Raw genomic sequence first — 26,075 nt, 5'->3', positions numbered from 1 at the left:
CAAAAGAAAGACCTGCAGGATATTTCATGGCATAAAGAGCTGAGACATTTTTGCTGATTGCTAATGCTGTTTTTTCTGAGAATTTACTTTCTCTGTATGAAAATCAAGTTTTGGCTACAACAGGTCTGAAAGCAAGAAAACTATTCAGCCAAGTGCCGAGAGATCCGGTCCACGTGAGAGCCGCATTACAAACACCTGACCCATTCTCATGCTTAGCAGAGCGTATTTGTCTTGACTGCTCTAAACAGACCAAATATTATGTGGCATTTTTTCAGGCGAAAAGTCTTACACAATAAGAGAAACAATATAAAGTGGTGAAAGCATTTTATTTGGACAGATGAAAACAAAATATAAATAATATTAATAGATTTTTTTTCATAAGAAAATAGTTTTCATACTTTTGCTTCTAAAAAAAGACACTAAGTGAATATTGTGATAACAATGATGCTTTGAATCCATAACCAAACTAATGAATAAAGCCTCAGCAAATGAACTCCTCGCTTGCTTAACATGAAACCAGAAGAAAACTGTTTTAAATGAATCTTGCATGTGTTAAATATTGCACATTAAATCACCACAATTAAAACTTCCAAACCAGCTTATTAAAACTGAACTCGGGAATTTAATGGCAGGTGCTTAACCATCATTAAAAACTACAGCAATTAGCTCCAACAGGTTCCCTGTGTATATTAAGCAGGTTTGTTAAATAAATGACTAGTCTCCCAGACAGACATCTTCATTTAATGCACCAACTCCATCCTTTACTCACATTGTATTCAAGAGCCTCAAAGGGGAAAACTGAAAAGACAGAATATGGAATACTGTGAGAGTAAAGGTCCCGCTATGGAATGCCAGAGCAGATGTGCACACTGAATTTTTTTAAACAATATGAATAATGTTTAATTTACGTAAAGCATGGTAATTAACTGCTGTTCTGCCAATTTCAGGCACCAGTTACTGGTGTCAGTTTAATTCTGCGCTAGGAGCATGACATGAATGTGACCAGGCAGAGAATGGTCTGAGAACAGAGGTGAAAATTTCCAACTAATTATGTTGCTGATTAATCTGATGATACAAAACAGACTGACTGTTCTTTTTAACTGAAGACAGATGGGAATTTCTCAGCGTCTTGTTTGTTCCCAAACCATGCGATGTACAGTCATGGTAAAAAAGAAAGACCGCTCTCTTTCACATCTAAGTTTTTATGTATCAGGACATGATAAAAAATCATCTGCTCTTTAGCAGGGCTTAAAATTAGGTAAATACAACTTCAGATAAACCAAAAAAAAAAAAAAAATTTACAGTGTCATTATTTATTTAAAAAAAAAAAAAAAAGAATGCAAAAATGCAGAAGCAGTGTATGAAAAACTAAGAACACCCTTACTGCTTCTATAAGAATTAAGAAGGTAAGTAGCAGCAGGTGCTGCTAATCGAATGTGCGTTGCACCAATTGATCATCAGCAAGTGTGAGCACCTCTATAGATGCAGAAGTTGTTTAAATGTTAAAATTCATGACAGTACAATTAGAAAAAGACTGAACAAGAGTGGCTTATTTGGAAGGACTGGCAGGAGAAAGCTCCTCTCTGAAAACAACATGGCAGCACGGCTTAGATTTGGAAAGCTGCATCTGCACAAACCACAAGACTTCTGGAACAATGTCCTTTGGACACGTGAGACCAAAGTAAGTGTTTGGCCATGATGCACAGAGCCACGTTTGCCGAAAACCAAACACAGTATCACCACTCCTTTGTATACCAAAGTATTCTAGAGTCAAATATGAGGCCATCTACGTGACGGCTAAAGTTTGGCTCAAACTGGATCATAGCTGTACAGAGGAGTGCATAGTAAACTCAATGACTGCAAGTTGCCCAGGTCCTGTGGCTGTAAAACAAGCACAAATCATCACCCCTCCAGCACTGTTCTCTACAACTGGAAGGAGGTGTTCGTGTTGATATGCTGTATTTGGTTTCCTCCAAACGTGGTGCAAGACAATGATCCCAAGCACTCCAGCAAATCTCCAACAGCAATGGAACAGTCAGAGTCTAGACCTGAAGCTGATCGCTGATGCTGTGGTAGGACCTTAACACTCCCTCCACAATGATGCGAGAGACTGATAAAGTCATACAGAAGATGACTGCTTCAAGTTATTGCTGCTAAAAGTGGTTACACTGAATCTTGTGTATTTAGTTGTTTCACACACTGCTTTTGCATTTTGACTTAGTTTTTGTTAAACAAAAAGACCAGATGAATTTTTATTATATCCTGACACGTAAAATCTCAGAACTGACATATGTGGTGTACTTTGTTTTTACAATGATTATACAGGAAAATGACTGAACACACAAATCTGAGCTTCCATCACTTGAATAAATCACATAGCTTCCTCGTTCTGTAGTGGCAGCTCTGCAAACAGATTCAGATTTGCTTTCTTTTATCCTGTGTTTGTGTTCTTGAGAAGGACATTTTTTTTTTTTTTCTCCACGTAATTGTTTCCATCCACAGTCGAGCCTCGGGCGGGCCAGTTAACAGAAGATCACCAGCGCTACTGGAACTCAGCACTGCTTGTTTTTCAAAACGTTGAGCACTTTTTGGTTCTTTGTCTTAAACGCCATAACAAAGTGGTGCGGGGCGATTTTTCCGCGGCCCTCCTCATCCACGTGGCCCATGAAGATGTAGTTCAAGCCTGGTGAGGTCACACAAAAAAAACCTGAATGCAGTGGCAGAACGGCAGAGACATTCAGGGAGGCCGAATATGAGAATCTGCACACAGCAGGGCTGTATACCATATGTTTATATGCGTACATATAAACTTACAGTATTTAGAATAGAATTGACTGTTTGGACAGTGAGTTCTGCCGCTCACCTAACACTTTTCGTTGAACTGAGAGTGACAGCACATCAGAGGAGGCAAACTCAGAGCCATAAGTTATTCAAAACAGTCAACCAGCATCTATATAGTGATTATCACATTGCAGATAAGGACCAATCAAAAAATTTATATTGAGGACACTGAGATAAATTAATTTCAGCTGTATGCTGTACACTCACCTCTTCTGATAACTGGGCACTTTTTGCACAGGATAATGATCTTGGTGCTCATTGTCTTTCCTGCCTGCTGGATTGTCAGGCTGCCTTCTTTATACACATTTATAATAGAGACAGTGGCGTACATACTTCCTCCTCTAATCACTCCCGTAATAACAGTCCCAGTTATCACTGTTGTAAACACAAAAGGCAGATGAAAAATGACATTAAACATGCAAAAATATCATTTCCTAATAAAAAAATGTTGTATATAATCCAAAAACAAGTCTATATGTCAAGAATACAAGTACATTTTAATGTATACAAAACTACAACATCAGTGGCTACAACAACTTCTGTTTCTAAAACAAAATCCTAAAAGCAGAGGGACAACTGCAGCTCAACTGGAAATAGGGTGAAGTTTTAATTACTTATTATATGCAGATGAATAAGGTTTGTTGTGCTGAAACACTAACACTATAATAGATTCCTGTGACGAGTGAATTCAGAAATGTAATATTTAGAAGGGATGTTGCAATGTGAGACAAAGGGAAGCCCGGGTTTTGCAGTGGGGGATTCAACACAGAAACTGCTGTCATAAAAGAACCCTCATAGTTATTCTTAATGATCTGGGAGAGCTGTGAACAATATGTGCGTGCAACATCTCAACTCCTTGTCTTTGAAGTGCAGCGTGTCCTTAAAAATGTCACTGTGAATTAACAGCATAGACTCTATACATTTCCTTTCAGGCTGTGAGTGCTCCACCCCATGACCTTTTTTACAGCTTCCTCATCCATCTATGAGGTAAGAGCTCCCTTTAATACAACATCAAAGAATTCCAGCCCTGACAAAAACGGACAAAATTAAATGCGGGACATCATTATTGTCAAACAGACAGATAAAAATGAGGGTCACTCAACAGTTAAAAAAAAAACAAAACTTTATGATAAATCATTTGACAGTTTAACTGCTCAGAATAGAGCTGCTACTTGGTTCCAGGTTTATTTTCCTGACCAATTGCGCTTAAACAATGTGACCAATATGCATGGTGCAGGGTGATGTTTTAGTCATTTCCTGTTTAGTACGAAAAATATACAGTTTTGTTGTTTGTTTTGATGACTCGTGGAGAAGTGACATTTAGCAGTGAGAGCTGAGTGATAGTGGAGCCAGTGGAGCGAAATGGAGCCGCAGCTCGTTCGGCACGAATAGAATTCTTTACACTGATGGTACCGACATGTCTGGACTTCACGTCCCTGTTTCATTTCCTGACAGGGATGAGATTAAGCAGAGGACCTCCTGTTTTTGCCATGTTGCTACTGTTACATAAACCAGTGAAGAACTGCATTTGACAATCCAGTGTGTGTGTGTGTGTGTGTGTGTGTGTGTGTGTGTGTGTGTATCACATAATCTGATTTTTAAAAATAGCAATAGTTATGAGTGCTGATTGGACAACTATTTTCAGCCTTGTTGTATCTTGCATTTCACTGGAATATGTTGATCCCACCAATGCATCTCAATGAAAGCGATTTTTTTTCCATATGCATCACCACATCACTTGCCTTTCCTTTTTTTTTTTTTTTTTTCCTCATGCAAATCCGATTGAACTCTTTGAAATGCCAGTCTGACACATGCGGTTAACGTCTCGGAGAGCGAGACACATCAGAGAGCGGGAGAGCAGCAAATGGAAGCCGAGCTTGAATAAACACCTTCATTTATTGCCACTTTGCCTACAGTCAGTGACTGGGTGTACATTTATGTTTAGACTAGAGGTGGCTGTGCCCTACTGTATGCAGTCATTCAGTTCCTGACAGGCTATCAATGAAGTCTTTCAGATGTGGAAGGGAAAAATCACAGGAGAAAAGATAGTAGCATGATCAAGACTATAAACTGCTACTTAAGGGGAGTTTTAGCTGTCAGTGCCAGTGTGGGGTGTGCTCATATAAATCTTAGGAGTATCTGTAATTCAAGAGGTTTAAGATTAGTAACTGTTAAAGTAGATATGTTAAATAACACGCAAAAAAAAAAAAAGCTGGAACATATTAGTGACTATTGCTTTGTGTGGTTTAGATAAATTACAGTAAGCTTTTATGTTCTTACCAAAATTGCTGGAGCAGTAATTGCTCTCGAGCGTTCCTCGTCTTTTACATTTCTGCCGGCACAGGGCAACAGAGTACTTCAGAGCTGCATAAAGGGAAAGAGAGACACACACACAAGAAAATCAGTCTCTGTAATTTTTGCCTGCCAGTGACGCAAGCATGTAAGTTATGCCGTCTGCTTCTGCTGCAGCCTATTTACTGAGTATTCTCGGTAACACAAGTGTCTCTCCAAATGAATGGCTGTCAGCATCAGAGACAATAGCTAGATCATGTGGCAAGGGAACATCTGTTTTTGAAGTTAAAGATAGTAAAGAATCCATAAAGGAAAGAACTGAGGTTTGAAGAAAATCCAATGTGACTGTGCAAATATTTTTCTTACTGCAGAGGGAAGAGTCGGCGGGGGGAGATAAGCCAACCAGAAAGCAGTGTCACAGCATGATATCATGGCAGGGGGGCGCCAAAATAACCTGGCCTGACTGAGGGGAAAAACAACAATGTGTGGGAATGCGAGTCTGACTATGAAAATGAGCTGTGATTGCAGGTGCAGACGCACGCCCACACTGTGTGTTAACTTGTGTTATGTATAGTTTACACAAGAGAAATGTTATGAGCACAACACACGGTTTTAGCATATGCTGTGTTTGAACATGTGCTGGGCTGCATCTATAATTGGACTATACTTTCCAGTATGTTCTATTGACTCACTGGCTGACTACTTATAATCTATTTTACATGAGCAGAGCATTTGTTCTTATGTGAGCCACATGTGCAAGACAATAGCTCTAAAACAGAATTCAGACCATGAGCAACACATTGTACTACTACTTAAACATTTCACTTATTCCTTCTCTTGCCTAGATTTGCTATTGGAGGGGTATTCCAGGTCCCTCTCAAGCTGAAAGCAGAAGATAAAACCCTGCATGTTAGCAAAGATCCCAGCAGTACAAAGCAAGTATAGTTAAAATCAGCCAGTACAGATTTTAGAAGTCTATGGATGTTATAAGCTGCTACCTACGTATGGGCCTGGTGGTGACTGGCTGTGTGGTAGTTGTAGGTGGTATTGTGGTGGTGGGGAATTTCTTTGGTCTGAACTTGTAGTGTCCAATGAAGCCATCAGCAGTCAGGCTGAGATCTGACAGGAACTGGATTAGGAGCTGATTCCCATCCGAGAACACTGGCCTGAAGAGCAACACAGGAAAGCAGACTGCGGATGAATTGAGGTGAAGTCATATGATGGTTTAGTGAAAATGAAATCTTCTGCATGACAGAAATCACCTACGCGGGGGGGCTGTCTCCACAGTATTTGCCAATCCTCTTTGCATCATTGATTTCTGCCCCGTTGAAAATGGAGACGTGGTCGTAGCGGCAGTAGTTATCTCGTTCCACATCAAACTTCTCAAACTTCACTTCAATTATCTGCAGCAGGAGACAAATCACAAACTAATCCTTTTTGTTTCTAGCAAAAAATTTATAATAGACCCTAGGATAGGCCATTTGAATATGTGGAATTTGCGCAGTAGTGAAACTGCAATATATGAAGTGTGCATGTCTTAAAATGACATTTCAGTGAGACTCTTCTTCTTTTGTCCTCCACTTGTCCAGTTTCCTCATATTTTCTAAGGACATGCTCCACGCCATTCGGAGATTTGCCAAGTTTTTGGCTAATAGTTCTTTGAGAATCACCTTGTTGGTACACAAATACTATTTTGTGTCTGTCAATCTGTGTTATCTTTGGCATTTTTCATAGATTTAACTAAAGAAATGGAAGCAAATTATGTATTTTTGCAACAGGCACCTAGTAAGAAAATGCCTAAAGATACAATTTAAAATTGATTCTTTGCTAAGTTGTCTGTTAGGTGTAGATACAACACTGGTTTATCCCTTGAATTAGGTGTCTTTTTTTATGCGCGAATGATTCATATGTCATTGTTAAGCGACTTAACAAACAAACATCACAAAATTCACTTTTGCATTTTTGGCCGTTTGAAAATTAATTGTATGACCTGGTTCTTTGGTGCCACTATATGCCAGGAGCAGGTGACACCAGCTGGGTAGTCCTTCTCGGGCCAGTTGGGTGTTTTGAAAGTCCCAGAGGGCTTAACCAGCCTGCCTCCACAGTACTGGTCCCCTGAGGAGTAATGACTGAAGTTAGTACTATGATTACACAATTAATTTGCCAAATACTCCTCCTCTTATTGCATGAGTGAAAGTGTTAACATTAATTAACAAGCCTTTAAAGGCTATAGTGGTGTGTCGATAATGTGTTCGTGTTATTAACTCCATCTAGAGGCTCTCATTGCTTTTTTGTCATTATGAATACCATAAAAAGCAGGTCACTCATGTTTAAACAAATAAATAAATTTAACACAGTGAAGCAAACAATTCTTTACAAATAGATGACATGTGGTGCAGTGGAGTTTTAACAATGTTTAAAGACAGGATATCAACAGTGACTCTGCCAGTGTGTAAGAGCCAGGCCGGCTGGTTAATTGACACTGTCCACTATAGCTGTCAGCTCCTACGGTACAGAAAACCAGACATTAAAATTCCAAAAACAGTAGATGGCACAGTGAGGAAAAGACTAAAGGCTCTAAGTGAAATTTCTGTCCTTTACCTTGCAGCACAGTAGTTGAAAAACATGACAAATTCCTCATCGTACTGTGAAAAGAGTTGAAATGCAGCTTTCTTTTTTAAGCCCACGGCCTTGTTTTGGAACACATAAAACTATCACCTGTTATTACTGAGCAGTACACAAAATGATACTTCCTATTGTTTTACTACGTATCTGAATAGACAGGAGGTACATTTACTTCTCAAAAACCTTATAGAAGCTCCACATAGCTCTGCATTACATGCTCGGATAGCGGCAAGATATTCCTCTACCCTTGCAAACTTGGCACCTTTGACTAAGACAGCAGTGTTAAGAGGAAGCATGCCAACTTCTCCCCATGTTTTCCTACCTCTCTCATGTGGATGGGCAGCAGAGAAAACAGCCAAGAAACCACTCCCAGCAGTGTTGGCGTCAGATACCATCTGCAGGAGCATCTTGTTGCCTGTAGAAACAAGGGCTCCTGGCTTAAATGTCCCACAGAAGCGACCCAGTCTCTGTCCATTGACGTGGCCACTGTAGACATCGACATAGTCGTAGCGACACAGGTTGTCGCTCTCCAGATCAATGAAGCGGAATGACAGGACCACCACCTTGCCCTCAGGGACCTGGGTGGGAAGTTGCATAATCAGTAATATTATTATTAAATGGCACAATAAACAAATGAGCAGAGACCTTTCAGAAATACTTAATATTGTTACTTTAATATTGTAAAACATTTTAACTTAATTGCGCAGCAGGTAATGCAGCTTTTCCAGCTACACCATCAGCTTCACTGCTGCAAAGTACAGTAATATAACAGAGCCACTCAGCAAAAAACTGCTGAGTGGCGAACTGCGGCTGTGGTTGACTATTTTTAGAAGGAAATTAGGAGTTTGGATTTAGCCAAAGACTGTCATGTTGTTAGGTGTCCTTTTAATTAACAATCAGCTTTATCACTGTCATTACAGGTTATGGTGGGAATGAAAAACACAAGTGGACTCACTGTTATTCTCCACACACATTTGGTATTTGGAGGGTAAACTCCCGGGTACCCCTGGCTCCCGATTACTCCAGAGTCTCCTGTGATGTTTCCGCCACATGTAAAGATTGGTCTGAGGGGAAAGATATTTTCTATAACTATAAATACAAAGATGATACTGCATTAAAACATTTTTTAAGTTGATGATATCCGGTGGATGCAGCACAGATTTAATTCCTCGCCAATGCGCCACATGTCCTGAGGCAGCCCATACGCAGAATATTCCTCTAACTCCAGTCATCTGACCGTGCTTTTCAGCAACCTAATTGGGATCCTTAACACATTTCACCTCATAAATCTTTCAAAAATAATTTAGACGGGGGAGGAAAAAAGTAGATGAAGAAGTACCTCTGTTGGGACTGCGCAAAGACTTCTGTCAAGAACAGTAGAGTCCATGCGCAAAAAATACTGCATGTTCTCCACATTGTTGGGAAGACGGAGCAGGAGCTTCGCCGGTTTTCACCCCGTGGCATGAATGGCATTGTGTACAACAGCGCAAACGGAGGGGAAAAGTACCCTGGAGTTCCTGTAAGGAGTTTCAGCAACGGAAAACTCAAGCAGATGAATATAGCGTTTGTTCTGCGCGGTAGGAGGGACGGAGCACAGGGTGCAGATTTTTTTTTTTCCTCGGGGGGGGTTAAAGACGCGCTGGGAGGGGAGGGAGTGGGGTCTCGCATTAGTTGGCCTCAAAAACCTTGAAGGAGATGGCATGAATAAACTTGACTCAAGAAGTTACCTATGCATGGTTTCACATTCCAATCAACATGGCCTATATATCTCTGAGACTTCAAATAACAGCTTGTACCCACAGGTGAATGAGGCAACTGGGTGTTTGGGTCTCCACTCTAAATTTAAATTTGATATCAACCGAAATATAAAATACAAAGAAATAAAAATGTGGTAGCTTGTCAGAATTATGCACAGGTAAGAGGTCAATTGAGGATTAAATGAGAGCACCACCTGCTGGACAAACTATGGTGCAAGCAATTTCATTATTGCTCAAATTCTTTCCTTTCTGTGATACATCTCTATCAATCCATCCTGGAGCCTATCCCAGCCCTGCTTTTCTTTCTAAAAAAAAAAAAAAAAAAAAAAAAAAAAAAAAAAAAGAATCAAAAGGCAGTATTTATTATAGGTGAAATCTGACCAATCGTGACATGCCAGTTCAGAGGTTGCTCAGCGGAGGATGAAGAAACTTCCGTAACTAATTTCGTTGCATACTACCGTGGATGTCTTGTGCCATGGGAATCATATTTGAGATATTAAAAGTCTTGAGAAAAGTAAACAAAGAGGTCGTCTGTAAATACTGAATAAATAAATATTTTTCTTTTTTTTTGCGGGTATCGGGTTAGAGTGAGGATGAAGTCACTTCATGCAGCAAATACAATTTTTTATTGAAAGTAGAAAAACAAGAGAATAGACGGGAATTCGAGCTGCCTGTTTTATTTTTCTTTTTGAAAGCATGGGAGGTGTGATGTATGAACCTAGAGATGTCCTACCAATACTTACCACAGGGGGGCAGACCGCCACTAGGGCATACAGGGGTTCTGATAGCAACAGTAGCATAATAAACAAATGAGTGAACCAGCAAGAAGTTGTCCTCCATGCTCTGTGTGTCGAGTAATAATGTTTACTTAGTGACACTATAGGGGAGCAACATAACATAAATTGGCGACGAGTCGTGTATTTCGGAATAATTTTCATCGACTGGCTGTGAAAGTTAAGTCAGCTTGGTGCAAGTTTTTGGACCGAAATGAACACCCGCGTTTTTGGATAGCTAATGTGCTGATCAACTATGAGCCAACCATCATCGGAGGGCCCGAGTGCAGCTAGTGTTACATCTGCGGATACAAGGACATCGAGTGCTTCGAGTTCATCTACAGTGCACGTAATCCCAGAAAGACGTATGATGGCTGGAATATATGGACATATGGACATTTTCGATGAGTCTGGTGAGCAATGGGCAACGTATATTGAACGTTTTGAGCATTACGTGGTGGCTAATGACATTCATGAGGCTAAGAAAGTTTCAGTACTGTTCAGTGTGATGGGACCTAAAACGTATGGACTGCTTCGTAGCTTAGTAGCTCCCGTGGCACCTGGCACAATGACTTACAAACAGGCTGTGACTGTGCTTAAAGATCACTTCACACCGAAACCGCTTGTTATAGCCGAGAGGTTCAGGTTCCACAAGCGAAATCAGGGGGAAGGAGAAACGGTAGCACAGTATGTAGCAGTGCTCAAGAAGCTATCGGAACACTGTGAGTTCGGGGCTTACCTAGAGGACGCTCTGAGGGACAGATTTGTTTGCGGATTGAAATGCGAAGCTGTGCAGAAACGCCTTCTGACTGAGGAAAACCTCACGTTCAAGAAAGCTGTTGAACATGCAGTGTCAGCAGAGACAGCAGCACGCGACGTACAGCAGTTAAGTAATTCCCTGAAAGTAAACGCAGTGTTTTCGCAAGGTGAAAAATGCCGCCGCTGTGGGAAGGGAAATCATAGTGATGATGACTGCTGGTACAAAGACCGCGAATGTCACCAGTGCGGGAGGAAGGGCCACACGAAACGAATGTGCAGGAGTAAATCAAAAAGCAGTCATGAAAGAGAACATAAACACAAAGATATTAAGCCTGAACAGAAAAGCCATGCACACAAACGCAGCGTGAAAGATAGAAAGAAAAAGATCCATCACGTCGAGGCGAATGAAAGTGAAAGTGAAGGAACGAAATCGGATAGTGACAGTGACTTGGGACTGTATGCAGTGTCTCAGAAAGGGAAATATTCACGCATATCAGTAGTGCCAACCGTTAACGGAAAGAAAATGGAGATGGAATTGGATACAGGGGCTGCAGTGTCATTGATTCCTTGGGAACTGTACAAACGAAAGCTGTATAAGTTTCCTCTGCATCCCACTGATATCATACTAAAGACATACACAGGAGAGCCTTTGGCACCAGAAGGAGTTGTTAAAGTGCAAGTGGCATTGAACAAGCAACACGCTGTCTTGCCACTGTATGTGGTGAAGGCGGATGCTCCACCATTATTTGGCAGGGAGTGGCTGAGAGCCATTCAACTAAATTGGAGAGACTTAAAGACTGTACATGCAATTGAGTACAGACAGACAGACAGCTTAGAGACAGTGTTAAAGAGACACTCCGCTGTTTTCTCCGATAAGTTAGGCACCATGAGAGGAGTGAAAGCCAGGCTCACTCTAAGACCAAACAGTGTACCCAAATTCTGCCCACCACGCAATGTGCCATATGCTCTTCGACCGCGAGTGGAAGCTGAGCTGACACGCCTCACTGAGCTTGGCGTCATCTCACCTGTGGCGCATAGTGACTGGGCTACGCCAGTGGTGCCCGTGAACAAGAAGGACGGCGCCGTGAGACTCTGCGGGGACTTCAAAGTCACCATCAACCCAGCTCTCTGCATCGACAAGTACCCAATTCCACGTATTGAGGACTTGTTTGCTTCTCTCGCTGGAGGTCAACGCTTCAGTAAACTGGATCTATCTAATGCATATCTACAGATGGAAGTAGAAGAGAGCTCCAAGAAGTTGCTGACCATCTCAACACAGAAAGGACTGTTCTGCTTCAACCGCTTGCCGTTTGGTGTAGCGTCATCGCCCGCCTTGTTCCAGAAGGCAATGGACCAGGTGCTCCTCGGACTGCCACACACTCACTGCTACCTGGACGACATACTGGTCAGTGGTCCTGACAAGCAGACACACCTGAAAACTCTGGATGCAGTACTCAGCAGGCTAGAGGAATACGGCCTGCACCTCAAGCAAGAGAAATGTCTCTTCTTCCAGGAATCCGTGGAATACCTGGGCCACATCATCGATGCTGCTGGGCTCCACAAGTCACCGGAGAAGGTACGTGCCATCGTGGAAGCACCAGCACCAGGCGATGTAAGTAAACTTCGATCTTTCCTAGGAATGCTAAACTATTATGGACGCTTTATCCCTGATCTGGCCACTGTGCTAAAGCCGTTGAATGAACTGCTGAACAAAGAAAAGAAATGGCAGTGGACGTCAGCCTGTGCATCAGCGTTCCAGAAAGCCAAAGCACTCCTGGTATCACAAGAGGTGCTCACACACTACAACCCTGAGTTGCCTCTCCGTCTCGCTTGCGATGCTTCACCCTATGGGGTCGGAGCTGTTCTCTCGCATGTCATGCTGGATGGCGATGAAAAACCCATCGCCTATGCATCCAGAACTCTCAGCAAAGCAGAACAAAACTACGCTCAGATTGAGAGGGAGGCGTTAGCGATAGTCTTTGGAGTACGCAAGTTCCACCAGTACCTGTATGGCAATACATTCACGCTACTCACTGACCATCGCCCGCTTACAACCATCTTCAGTCCAGTGAAAAGCACACCATCTATGGCTGCAGCTCGCATGCAACGCTGGGCGCTCATGCTTTCCGCTCACAATTACACCATTGAGTACCGAAAGGGGGCCCTACATGCCAACGCTGATGGACTGTCAAGGTTACCGCTCCCTCTCTTCCTGCTCTTGTCGGAGACGGTCGCACTATCTCTCTCTCCCTGCCCTCCCCATCTCTCCGCTTGCTGCTTGCTGTGAGAGCGTCTTTTTACACACTGTCCGAATAAGAACAAGATTGAACCATGGATCTGGCAAACTGGGCATTCTCCATCATTGATCGAATTTTTTCCACTATGAGATCCGGGACAGGGGAGCCTGGGTGTCCCAGTGGAACAGACCCGGTTGGATACGTCATCGACTCTTGGAGCTCGTGGAGACCTGTGTGCTTCTCAGCCCTTGGAGTGGAAGACGTGGAAGACGCCTACATATTCGGCTTTTTGGTAGCAGTATCTTCTCTGTTTGGGCTCGGTGGATACCTGCTTTACTGGCAAATTAAGAAAATCTGGACGGCGGTTCGACATCTGCAGAGGCTGCCGATCCAGGTGGAAGGGCTGAGCAGAGCCGCACAAACTCAGACTCAAAGCCTGGTGGACCTGAGCCGCAAGATTAGCGAGCTCGCAGGCGAGAGGGGTTAGATCAGGAGATATAGTTCGGTTCTGCACAGTGAGGACGGCAATCAACTAATTTGGAATATTGGATTTTTGAATGGTTTCCCAGTAAGACTGAAGGCTGTTGGAAAAACAAGCAGCCTGTTCCAAAACAACTTCTGTTATCAGGAATTCGGCTCCCCTGCCGGCCTTGGGTTGGCAACCATATCTCTCTCCAGGGCACTGTGTGCGGCTGCTCTCCCCCCCACTCCGCGTTGTGATTTGTGAAGCTGGGTCTGGTGTATCACGGCCGCTGATGAAATTCCACCACTATCAGCAAACTGTTTTGGCTGGAACCTGGCATCTGGCTCCACAATGCCCCCACCTCTCGTCTCCTTCTGCATCCCCTCCTGCCCTGACCTCACCTACCGCCGCTGTCCTTGCTTTACATGTGCAATTGCTTTGCTAAGGTGGTTTTTTTTGGACCCTGGTATAGTGCTCTTTTTGAGCACTGTACCAGATGACTTTTTTTTAACCTAACTTCCCCATGATGTGTTGTTTTCTCCTCCTGCCAAAGGTAGCGCTGCAAGTCGGCTGCATGACCCGAGGACACATATCCCCCTATGTGTGTTGTGTTTGTGTATTTGGATGGTGTTCTGTAACTGCAATTTCCAATGTGTGAACTTGTTCACCCACATGGCAATAAAACTTCATTCATTCATTCATTCATTCCCTCATGCCCCCAGTGAGAAACAAGGTGCAGTGGAGGTGTTCTACACGTCACAGTTGGACACATTGCCAGTCAGCAACGCCGAGATCAAGCGTCACACCATGTCGGATTCCACCCTGTCCCGTGTCATGGAAATGGTCACAACTGGTCGTTTTCCAGCTGCAAAGGACGCAGGTGAGCTGTCTCCCTATCTCCAGCGCCGCCATGATCTCACTGTGCAGCACGGATGCCTTATGTGGGGGTTGAGAGTGATTGTGCCACCCAAACTGCGCCCCCGGGTGCTGACAGAGCTACACTCAGCACACCCAGGTGTAGTAAGGATGAAGAGCTTAGCTCGTAGCTACGTTTGGTGGCCCAGCATCGACTCCCAGATCGAGCACCAAGCAAAATCATGCCACTCATGTCAACGAGTGCAGAAAGACCCTGGCCTAGCACCCTTACACCCGTGGATGTGGCCATCCAGTCCTTGGGAACGGATTCATGTGGACTTTGCAGGTCCATTTGAAGGGCACATGTACCTGGTCATAGTGGACGCACACTCCAAATGGCCCGAGGTGCACATCATGGATAGCACCACATCCAGCAAAACCATCCAAGTGCTTAGGGGACTTTTTAGTCGCTATGGCATTCCACACAGTCTTGTAAGCGACAACGGCCCTCAGTTCTGCTCTGAAGAATTCAGCACGTTTCTGAAAGCCAATGGAGTCAAACACATTCGCTCAGCACCATACCACCCTGCCTCCAATGGCTTGGCAGAGCGATTTGTGCAAACCTTCAAGCACGCTCTGAAATCTTCCAGAGGAACTACACCAGTGCAGCAGCGTCTGGATACGTTCCTCCTGACCTACCGTAACACCCCCCATGCAACAACCAAGGAAAGCCCTGCAATGCTGTTCATCGGACGCAAGCTGCGTTCTCGACTGGATTTCCTGAAACCAAGTATGGCTGGAACAGTGCACCAGTCACAAGAGGCTCAACAGCAACGACGCCAGCTACACTCTAAACAGAGACAGTTTGAACTTGGTGAGCCAGTGCTCGTGCGTGATTATAGGAGGGGGGAGGATAAGTGGACGCAAGCTGTGGTGATCGAGAAGACCGGACCAGTGTCCTACAAGGTACATGTGGGAACACAAGGGGTCTGGAAGCGTCATGTGGACCAGATGCTGACTCGGCCCGAGTCAGACCCACCAGAGACTGCAGGGAGTTTTCCTGTGAGTTGTCCACTGTCACTTCCTCAGACAACCACACCTGACCCAAATACACCTCAACAGAAGGAGGATACTGATACAGTGCCACACACACCACATGCACCACCAAAAACACCCAAAACACTCAAGACACCACAGTCCACAGAAATGACACACACAGAACATTCAGAGACAACAGGGCCTGTTCGACGATATCCTGTGAGGATCACACGTCCGCCGGTACGTTACAGGGATCAGTAAACTTAACAACCACGAAAAAAAAAAAAAGGAGTTGAACAATGTTGACATTCCAAGATGTTGTAAAAAAAAAAAAAGAAAAGAAAAAGTTGAAGAATGTTTAAGAATGTTTGCTTTTGTAGAATGTTGTTAAATGGTTCTGAGTTTTGATATTTGAAGTGATTATAAGCTGTGACATAACTCTCCTATTTTCTGGTAATGTTGTGGAGAAGTAAAGAAAGAAATAATCTCATGTAGTTTAAAAGGGGATATAATGTCTTACGTTTGTTTCCGAAGAAATGTTTTTGTTACTGACAACAAATCTTAGTGGGGAGGAGATATGTGATGTATGAACCTAGAGATGTCCTACCAATACTTACCACAGGGGGGCAGACCGCCACTAGGGCATACAGGGGTTCTGATAGCAACAGTAGCATAATAAACAAATGAGTGAACCAGCAAGAAGTTGTCCTCCATGCTCTGTGTGTCGAGTAATAATGTTTACTTAGTGACACTATAGGGGAGCAACATAACAGGAGGTTTGTATTGAGATAATGAATTTGCGGTACAGTGCGCCGCTCTCTCTCTGTTGATAGAAGTCAGTGTAGCTCCCCCAACAGTCTCTTTCTTTCTCTTTGTCTATATGACAGTAATCGTTCGAATAAAACGGTATTTGTTTAATTAAACTTTGGATCTCGATGTTTAAGTGAATTGAGGATGGCCTAAAATGGTCTTCACAATTCACACCAAAATAACAATAATAGATACTACTAGTACTGTTTTATTAATTTATAAATCCGCCTTGTAATAAATATTAAAAACATTATCTTCTGTAATTACGAGGTCCTGGTTTTGCGCCTGAGGTAACCCCCAACCCCCAAAAAAGGAAAAGGAAAAGAACGGAAAGCGCATGAAATCATCAGTGATTCTGTGATTGATTGCGCCTCCTGGAGTTGCACAGTTGCCACTATCATCAGCTCAATGATCGATTCATTTCAGCTTCACAAAAGATGGCGGACCGAACGCCTGGTAGCTCTCAGAAAGCTAGCGCTAAGGTAAAGTCTGCAGTTTGTATTTGTATCAGCTCACTCGCACCTGTTGTAGTGAAAATTGTGCGTATAATAGTATGCCTGAACAAGACTGCCTATTTACCGCAAGAGTCCGCAGCTGGGAGTGTGCGCCACAGCGTGAGCTAACGCTGCCGCGCTGCAGCTAACTGTGGCGCCGCTGCCACACTGGCTTGTTTTAGCTGCGCTAAGCTAACGTGCCAGCCACCACAAACAGGACTATTGTGAGCATTTATCTCAGGAATGAACTTGTTTGCTAATCACAAGCTTCACATATGTATTGTCTCCAGAATGCCGTTCAGTGGATGTATATTTCAGTGTGCAAATGGTGAATTAAATATTTGGGAGATGGGGCCTAACCAACATTCGCCGTTTAGCGTAATGCATTCAGTCCGCGGCGCTGCAGCAAGTGCCGACTTGTTAGGCCTCCTGTTAATTTTGCTCATTTCTGATTCCTTCCTGTTGTCCAACTGCATCTTAATGGTAAATATGAAATGCATGGTACTTAGATAAAAGTCTAAGTAATTGTTTCAAACCCCTAGTCGACACAAACGACTTTATGAACTAACGAGGATGGACCCCGCTTAAGTGACCTGTTAACGTGATAATTGTTAGGCATGTTAAATAATATGAATAGCAGCAATCAGTATTACTTGAAGCAGCAGTGCTTGTGTTTACCTGGATGTGCTAATGCCGTTATTAAAGACCTGTAATGTGTGGTTATTAAATACCTGTTGAAAGCAAGCATACTTTGTTGACATGTACAGGCGCTGCTTGAGAGCAAACTGAAGTCTTTCAGTATTGGCAAGATGGCAGTAGCAAAGAGAACCCTCAGCAAGAAGGAGCAGGATGAAATAAAGAAAAAAGTAAGCATGGATTTTCTTTTCCAAAATATTCTCTGTATTATCCGCATCAATAATATCCGCTAGGTGTTTGTTTGATGTCTGTTTTTATTTATTTTGATACTTTTTTGTGTGTGCAGGAAGATGAACGAGCAGCAGCAGAAATCTATGAGGAGTTTCTTGCTGCTTTTGAGGGAGGAGGGGAGGGTAAAGTCAAGGCTTTTGTCCGTGGTGGTATTGCAAATGCAACAAAAGGTATAACTTTGGCATTATATATTTCTCCACTTGATTGCAGAATATCCAAATGTTATAGAGTTCACAAAAGCTTTTGATTAAAAAAAAAAGTACATGGAGAGAGAGAGAGAAAAAAATAGATTATTTTTCCTTGCAGAGGAAGCAGCTGCTGATGAAAAGAGGGGGAAGTTGTACAAGCCCAAATCCCGTTTTGAGACCCAACCAAAAAGCATCCTACCACTGGAAACCCCACCTCAGTTTTTAGCATTAGACAAAAGACATGTAAGTACTGTCACTGAGAGCGAGAAACATCTCATGGTATTGTTGTAGTGACTTCTTTACTTAACTGATGCGTCCTTGTTTTAGGGCTCAAAGAAGAGTACTGAAAAGGAAAAGAAGAAGAGTAATTTGGAACTCTTTAAAGAAGAACTCAAACAGTATGTTTTAACACAGAAAGCTGTTAAAGTTTTTTTTTTTTTGGTTGAGATGAGATGCTTTCAAGTCTTATAGTGTGGATAGCATTAAAATTTTAATATGTGATATACTGTATCTTGCAGAATACAGGAAGAAAGGGATGAAAGACACAAGATGAAAGGACGTGTTAGTCGATTTGAACCGCTCTCTGGGATGGACGGAAGACGCTCGTGTAAGTGTTAAGTTGCACGACTGCATTACTTGTACTAACTTGGCCTGAAAGGGCTGTTTCCTGCACGCCTTACTCCTCCCTCTATCCCTTTGTCCACATCTACCCTGAAACAAAATTTATACTGCTTTTCTGCTTCTTTTAGCGGATGGTTCTTCACGAAGAAACCGTCCGTCCAGTGGTAATTTTGACTCAATATAGTGACTGTGAATACCTTCATCTTGCTAAGAAAATAATGTTAGTCCTTTCAGACAGCAGCAGGAAATTCTCTTCTCTTCTCTGTGTCTGCAGTTTTAGATGATTGTGCACCGGGTTCCCATGATGTTGGAGATCCATCCACTACTAACTTGTACCTTGGAAACATCAATCCCCAGGTTTGTACGTAAACATGCATGAAGTGGAAGGAAAGACATTAAAACATGCCATGAAAGGAGGGGCTTGAGCATGTTGCTGTTAGAAACTTGTGTCTTTAATTCCAAGTGGGAAATATTTACTGTGTCTATGTGTGAAGTATCCATGTATGAAGTATTTTTCTCAGTTTGTATCACTGTTATTACTTTGTAGATGAACGAAGAGATGCTGTGTCAAGAGTTTGGGCGCTATGGCCCACTGGCAAGTGTGAAAATCATGTGGCCGAGGACAGACGAGGAAAGGGCTCGGGAGAGGAACTGTGGCTTTGTGGCTTTCATGAACAGGAGGGATGCTGAGCGAGCACTCAAAAACTTAAATGGTATAAATTTCAAATTTAATCAAATTAATATATTACATTCTTATCTTGTTTCTAGCCCACATGTGCTGTATAATTAAATGTACATTTACTCCCATAATAGGAAAGATGATAATGAACTTTGAGATGAAATTAGGATGGGGAAAAGGTGTGCCCATTCCACCCCATCCCATCTATATCCCTCCTTCCATGATGGAGCATACACTCCCACCTCCTCCCTCTGGCCTACCATTCAACGCACAGCCCCGAGAGAGGCTAAAGAACCCCAATGCTCCCCTGCTTCCTCCACCTAAAAACAAGGAGGAGTTTGAGAAGGTAATTCAGTATGTCAGCCTAGGATTTTCTCATGGGAAATGGCAGTGTTTTGTTAATTGTGGTGGTAAGATGTTAGCTTTTATAATGAGCAGTCAGTACAGGTTTTAGATTTTTTTTTAATTAGTTGCAGTGTATATGAAAGTGTCAAATGTCAATGCTCAGTGTTACAGAGAGGTGTTTATGGTTACTATGGTTAAGTATCAAGGTTGTTTGGCCTCTAGTAAAACTGACAGCAGGAAAGGAAAGTTATTGTCTTTTTGCACTTTTAAATGCATTTTTTATATTTTTCACCTGTTGCCTTTGTAACAATACTCACATTCTATGTTTATTATCTGATGTGACTTCATATACAGACTCTGTCGCAAGCCATAGTCAAAGTGGTTATCCCAACAGAAAGGTACATGTTTTTCTTTTTGTTTTTTAATTGGTGTACAAACTTAGAAAAAAAAAACATCCCATAATGAATTTAAAAGTTTGATCATTTGATCACTGCATGCTACAGGGGGTTGGTCAGTGTGGATGAGCAATGGTTGAAGCAGCTGCACGCTGTCGTCATACTAGTACATAGAATAATTCTGACTGAAAAGTTTTTCATATCCCTCCATTCATATTTTCTTTACATGTGTAGCCAAACATCATTATAGAGCTTAATAACTATGCTGTTTAGAAACAAAAATCATTACTTTCACAGTTCCACTCCATACATAGACATTAAATCGTGTTTCTCAACTTTAGTGATGTGGTACTCTGCTACATACATGATTCTAGCTCTGTAGTTGTGAAAACCTGCTCTCTGACCATTGCTCACTCAGACCGTCTCCCCCCTTGGCCTCTGTCGCTATCAGAAGCTCAGTAAATCTGGCTCCTGCTGACAAATCCAAACCTGCTATCATTAGTCTATATATGACCTTTGACATTGGCCTCGGTGAGCAGCACAAGTTGAACTGTCTGCAGCAGCGAGGGACCTGAAAAGCATCATGGGATGGATTGGGAAAGTATACAGAATTTTACCCCGTCATTGGTACGATCGGCTCCAATACAAGTAAATGTGATTTGTGTTGTCAAATGAAAGACATCCTTTGTCTTGTTGGCCACTTTAGGCTAATTGTATGCAGCCTGCACATTTCTTTCCCCCAAAAAATTGTCACAGAAGAGCTTTTAACGATCCCATTTATGCAATTTTAAGTCAGTACCAGCTCCACCAGTAGATTACCTGTTTTAGGCCAAAAAAAAAATCATGTTCTGCTTTTTCACTTTATCTTAGTAGGGAATTGAAAGGCACTGTATTGACAGATGTCCAGTACAGTGTTTTTTCAATGTCTCTCTTCTGCTGTTGTCAATTTCACTTATTCTCCACATTGTGAAATTTGAATTTAGAGAGATTTTATACAAAGGGTCCACTCAGTGCAATGTAATTAAAAGCTGTTGCACTGTAGCCTCAAAGAACACAGGCATGAACTTTGTAGACACAATAAAAGTTTTTTTTAATTGACATGAATGTTGTACTGTCACAAAATGTTCTATTACTATATTTTTTTTTTTATTTTAATTTTTTGCATTTACTCATTGATGTTATACATAGACCCAGAGGTATAGCCACAGTAATGGTTAATTTATTCCTGGTCATGTGATGCAGTCTGACAGTTGTCTATTAAGGTGTCTCATTTTGCTCTTATTTTAATCAGTGACCGTAGTAAAACAAACAGGTATTGTTGTATGATTTTAGATATTTAGACATCATCTTGTGTCAGGTATGTTATATCATTACAGTAGCAGTGCATTATCCTTTTATAGCTTAATACAGCTGCAGTTACAGCCTGCAGCATTTCTTTGTGAAACATAAATTGTCTTTGCCAGGTCAACTGTTGAGTGTGTCAGACCACCAAGAATAAATTAATCTTTAATTGGGAGGCTTTAGTAGTGTTCAAGAGTCTGTCCAGTCTGAATCCGTTTGCTTTAACTGTGTTTTTCTTGTAGGAATTTGCTCTCTCTCATCCACCGAATGATCGAGTTTGTGGTGCGTGAAGGACCAATGTTTGAAGCCATGATCATGAACAGAGAGATCAACAATCCCATGTACAGGTGAGTTTATGTGCACATTAAAAATGTAGTGTTATTCTGTTGGCTAAAATGCTGTACATGCTGAGTTATAAATGTTGTGTATGTCTTTTTTTTGCACAGATTTTTATTTGAGAACCAGAGTCCAGCACATGTGTACTACCGATGGAAGCTCTACTCCATACTGCAGGTTAGTTTCCTATGCTAAAAGGATTTGTAAGGTTTCAGGGGCATCTAGCCAGTCCAGCGTGTTGTTTCTTCTTTTATTTAATTCATTTATTTACTTTGAATTATTACTTCCTCAGGGGGAATCACCAGCCAAATGGCGAACAGAAGACTTTAGGATGTTTAAAAATGGCTCTTTGTGGCGTCCGCCTCCCCTTAATCCATACCTCCATGGCCCTTATGATGATGGTGAGGAGGAAGAAGAAGAGGAGGAGGCCAACAAGAAAGGCTGCTTAAAAGAAGAGTAAGAATTTTTTTTCCCTCAACTACAGAAGTTAACAGGTCTTAATTTGATGCAATAGTGGAAGCAGGCTTTTATTTCTGGTCAGCTTTCCCACCTGCTCCAGGTTTGTTACAGCTTTGCAGTTAATAATTTGAGTCTCGTGACTCACTAGAAATCAACAGGATAGTTTCTCTGCACATTTGTTAATTTTAATATTGTGCAGATGGACATCAACTCACAGCTAACCTCTTCACTCAGTGCTACAGTTTTGCTAACTTAACACGAGTAAGGGCACTATGAACTAAAATGGAATAAACATAGAGCAACTCATTATGGGATAACTTTCATGCCCACTCTGAATCCTAGAGTACAAATTCAACACTCCATGTAACAGGTTCAAATTAAAAGCCCCAATGTTTCAGTGGACAGAAATCCTTTGTTCTTTACATTGACTTTTTTTGGTGAAATTTTAGCCGGCATATAAAAAAAGCAGCCATACAGGAGTAGCTTTAATTTATTTATGTCCTGGTTTTTATTTGACTGTGTTTAATATGAGAAAATACAGTAGTGCAAACATTTAGCAGATGGGTTAAATGCCTCCGTCCTAACTGTCCTTCATCTCTACAGGGAGCGGGACAAACTAGAGGAGATGCTGCGTGGTTTGACTCCCAGGAGGGCAGATATTGCAGAAGCCATGCTGTTTTGCCTCAGCCACGCTGAAGCTGCTGAAGAGATTGTAGAGTGTATCACAGAGTCCCTCTCCATCCTTAAGACCCCTCTACCCAAAAAGGCAAGGCGTAACACTGTGCTACAAAAACAACTTGTTTATAGTTACCTTAAAAAAAAAAAATCTTCTTGAAGCATAAAGTCCTGTTTGCTCTTTGATGTTTCAGATTGCACGGTTGTATCTAGTTTCCGATGTGCTGTATAATTCTTCTGCCAAAGTAGCCAATGCATCTTACTACAGAAAATAGTAAGTTATGTTGTGTACTTGTACCATATTGCCTTCAATTTTGCTTGGTCACTCCTTTTTATAAAAAAAAAAAAAATGTGTGATACATTAATTGCTCTTTTCTTATTCTTAATATAAATAGCTTTGAGACAAAACTCTGCCAGATTTTCGCCGACCTAAACGCAACATATAAAACAATACAAGGTCACCTTCAGTCTGAGAACTTTAAGGTACCAAGTCCTGCTAAGTAAACTTCAAAAGCTCTTTATTTTATGTAGTTAAGCACCCAGGTCACTCACCTCTCATTGTCCTGATTTCTTCTTTTTGGTAGCAACGGGTGATGTCATGTTTCCGGGCATGGGAGGACTGGGCTGTGTACCCAGACCCTTTTCTTATCAAGCTGCAGAACATCTTCCTTGGTCTCGTTAACCTTTCTGTGGAGAAGGAGCCTGCAGGCCTCGCTGTGGAGGTGAATGATGTTAAACTATTTAATACAATAATTTTATGGGTATTGCAGTGCTTAACCTTTGAACATCTGCCAGGTTGCTATTGAAGTTCTACCTTTGTTTCTCTCCCCCACCCCCATTTGTTCCAGGCTGAACCAGCAGATGACATTGATGGGGCTCCTATAGGGGATTATGTAGATGGTACTCCGCTGGAAGATGTGGATGGAGTGCCCATTGACTCAGTCCCCCTTGATGGGGCACCAATTGATGGAGCCCCTCTGGATGACTTAGATGGAGTTCCTATCAAGTCCATGGAAGAAGACCTAGATGGAATACCTTGTGAGTAGTGCAAAACATGGTAAAGGATGTTTCCGCAAAGATGTTTCACTGGACGCATCAAATTCAAAGTGACTAAATTTCTGATTTTCCTGGTTAATGTAGTGGATCAGTCCAAGGATGCAACTTTCAAGGTAGCACCATCGAAATGGGAAGCAGTGGATGAGTCAGAGTTGGAGTCTCAAGGTGAGGCCTTTGAACTGTCAGATTAGTTGCCACCTGGTGTGAGGGTGTTCTAGTTACCTGGTCTACATAATTTGCCTGTTTGCTCCTCAGCTGTGACAACTTCCAAGTGGGAGATCTTTGAGCAGCCAGAAGAAACAAAAAAGTAAGTTTTGTTCTTGTGTCTTTGTCTTTCGAGCTTTATGTTTTGTGAATACCTTGGCACACCCTTTTTGCATTCACCTCTAAAGGGATGATGTGGACAGCGATGATGACGACAGGAGCCCTCGCTCAGAAGATAATCAGAGCTACTCAAACCCGATCAGAGATGACTCTGACTTTAAGTCCAAGATGTCTGAAATGAATGAGGAGAAACGGTCCAAGCTCCGAGAGATAGAGGTACTGGACATGGCAGAGTACAGCAATAGATTGACTGTTTGGAATGTTGTGCTTGAATAATTTTTTTTTTTTTTTCCCACACAGGTTAAAGTCATGAAGTTCCAAGATGAACTGGAGTCTGGGAAAAGACCTAAGAAGCCTGGTCAGAGTATTCAGGAGCAGGTGGAACACTACAGGGACAAACTACTACAAAAGGTATATATTGGACCAGGTGTTAAAGTTTAAATGACCAAGTGTCACACAGGAAAAATTCACATTTCATTTTTACTTTGTTTCATCTGAATCATTTTCTGTAGGTTTATAGGTTGTTTTATGTCATGAAAAATGAATTCAGGACTTAGGATTTTTTTTTTTTTAAATCCCATTCTTTAGGAAAAAGAAAAGGAGAAACTGGAGCGGGAGAAGGAGCGGGAAAAGAAGGAGAAGGAGAAAGCTGAGGCACGGTTGAAAGAGTTAAAGAAGGAGAAAGAGAAGGAGGACACACCCACCAGAAAGGAGAGGTGAGACACCTGTTTGGTTGCTGTGTAGTTTCAGGTTCATCAGTGAGTAAAGATGTGGACCTAGATTTTTAGTGCATTTCAACAAACACTGGATTTATCTAATTTCCTGTGTGACAGATATTTGTCCCCTCCGGTTGATAGGAAGCGGCGTCACAGCGGGTCGCCCAGCCCAACGCGGAGCGGCAGCAGACGAGGCCGGTCATCCTCGCCTCGTTCAGAGCGGTCAGAAAGATCAGAGCGCTCCGACCGATCGTATTCTAAAGACACATCTTCACGCTCTTCTCATAAAGACTCTCCTCGATCCAGCAACAAAAAGTCATCCAAGAGGTCAGACTGTTAATAGCTTCTGATGTTATTAAATATAGCTTCTGATGTTATTAAATATAGCACTAACATTTTACCATACACAAAGTGCTACATAAATCTAAGTTACATGTGTAAGGCTGCATCAGAATATTCAACAAGTTGGATATTCACTTTTTACTTGCTGGACAGTTCTTGAAATATAAAGATGTCAGAAGTATGTTTTGTTTTTCCTATTTAGATCCCCCTCATCACCTCGCACACCCAAACGATCCAGGAGGTCACGCTCCAGGACGCCCAAGAAATCAACTAAAAAGTCCCGCTCCAAATCAAGATCTCCACACCGATCTCACAAAAAATCAAAGAAGAGCAAACACTGACGTCTTTTTCTCCCAACTCCTCCCTCCTATTCTCTGCACCATGTTGTATAAAAATTGACTGATTTGGCAGCTGAAGATTTCTGCCCTAATGTTAATGTGAGGACAATGGAGGGTTTTTGCATGGGTTTCCATCTGGTGTATGAAATAGATGGGGCCACTGCTGTTTTATATTGTAAAAAAAAAACAAATTAACGTGCTTGTGTTTCCTGAATCCCCATCACCTCAAAATGGAATTCATCCATGTGGTAGACCACACCTGTAAAGAGTGTGAGGACAATAGTCTTATTCATGCTGTCATTTTCTGTTTTTGTAGTTCACATTAAAAAGAATTCCTAATAAACAAGTGATTTTTTTTTTTTTTAAACAAAGCTGATGCAGACACTTTA

At 42.0% G+C, this 26,075-nt stretch overlaps 3 protein-coding genes across 6 annotated transcripts; 2 read left to right on the top strand and 1 right to left on the bottom strand.

Annotated features, from left to right (window-relative positions):
* Positions 1 to 409: 409 nt before the first annotated feature.
* On the bottom strand, positions 410 to 9,249 carry pcolce2b (procollagen C-endopeptidase enhancer 2b). Its single transcript, XM_030757131.1, has 9 exons — positions 9,098 to 9,249; positions 8,714 to 8,822; positions 8,081 to 8,336; positions 7,124 to 7,248; positions 6,400 to 6,536; positions 6,136 to 6,299; positions 5,122 to 5,205; positions 3,049 to 3,216; positions 410 to 2,683 (listed from the first exon to the last, which is right to left on the bottom strand). The coding sequence occupies exons 1-9, from the start codon at positions 9,229 to 9,231 to the stop codon at positions 2,553 to 2,555; spliced, it is 1,308 nt and encodes a 435-aa protein (XP_030612991.1). The 5' UTR covers positions 9,232 to 9,249; the 3' UTR covers positions 410 to 2,552.
* A 1,253-nt stretch (positions 9,250 to 10,502) lies between these two features.
* LOC115799956 (uncharacterized protein K02A2.6-like) lies at positions 10,503 to 15,901 on the top strand. The gene is made up of 2 exons (XM_030757244.1): positions 10,503 to 13,240; positions 14,452 to 15,901. Exons 1-2 carry the CDS (start codon positions 10,545 to 10,547, stop codon positions 15,899 to 15,901), a joined length of 4,146 nt encoding a protein of 1,381 aa, XP_030613104.1. The 5' UTR covers positions 10,503 to 10,544.
* Positions 15,902 to 16,808: 907 nt separating this feature from the next.
* On the top strand, positions 16,809 to 26,049 carry u2surp (U2 snRNP-associated SURP domain containing). 4 transcript variants are annotated; one of them, XM_030756019.1, is made up of 26 exons: positions 16,830 to 16,932; positions 17,712 to 17,810; positions 17,927 to 18,041; positions 18,178 to 18,302; positions 18,387 to 18,457; positions 18,578 to 18,666; positions 18,809 to 18,844; positions 18,955 to 19,037; positions 19,228 to 19,393; positions 19,494 to 19,705; positions 20,059 to 20,102; positions 21,683 to 21,787; positions 21,887 to 21,953; positions 22,069 to 22,232; positions 22,839 to 23,001; positions 23,105 to 23,184; positions 23,306 to 23,393; positions 23,495 to 23,632; positions 23,759 to 23,948; positions 24,051 to 24,131; positions 24,222 to 24,273; positions 24,359 to 24,506; positions 24,591 to 24,701; positions 24,879 to 25,006; positions 25,124 to 25,333; positions 25,551 to 26,048. In XM_030756019.1, exons 1-26 carry the CDS (start codon positions 16,888 to 16,890, stop codon positions 25,687 to 25,689), a joined length of 2,949 nt encoding a protein of 982 aa, XP_030611879.1. In that variant the 5' UTR covers positions 16,830 to 16,887; the 3' UTR covers positions 25,690 to 26,048. The 4 variants fall into 4 exon arrangements, with proteins under 4 accessions (XP_030611878.1, XP_030611879.1, XP_030611877.1 ...); XM_030756017.1 differs by having other exon boundaries at positions 16,888 to 16,932; positions 25,148 to 25,333; positions 25,551 to 25,689; XM_030756018.1 differs by lacking the exon at positions 18,809 to 18,844 and having other exon boundaries at positions 16,809 to 16,932; positions 25,551 to 26,049.
* The last annotated feature ends 26 nt before the right edge of the window (positions 26,050 to 26,075 follow it).

Source organism: Archocentrus centrarchus, chromosome 20, assembly GCF_007364275.1.
Source record: "Archocentrus centrarchus isolate MPI-CPG fArcCen1 chromosome 20, fArcCen1, whole genome shotgun sequence".
Classification (NCBI taxonomy): domain Eukaryota; kingdom Metazoa; phylum Chordata; class Actinopteri; order Cichliformes; family Cichlidae; genus Archocentrus; species Archocentrus centrarchus.
Note: the sequence above shows the minus strand (reverse complement) of the source record. Positions and strands in the feature narration are given on the sequence as shown.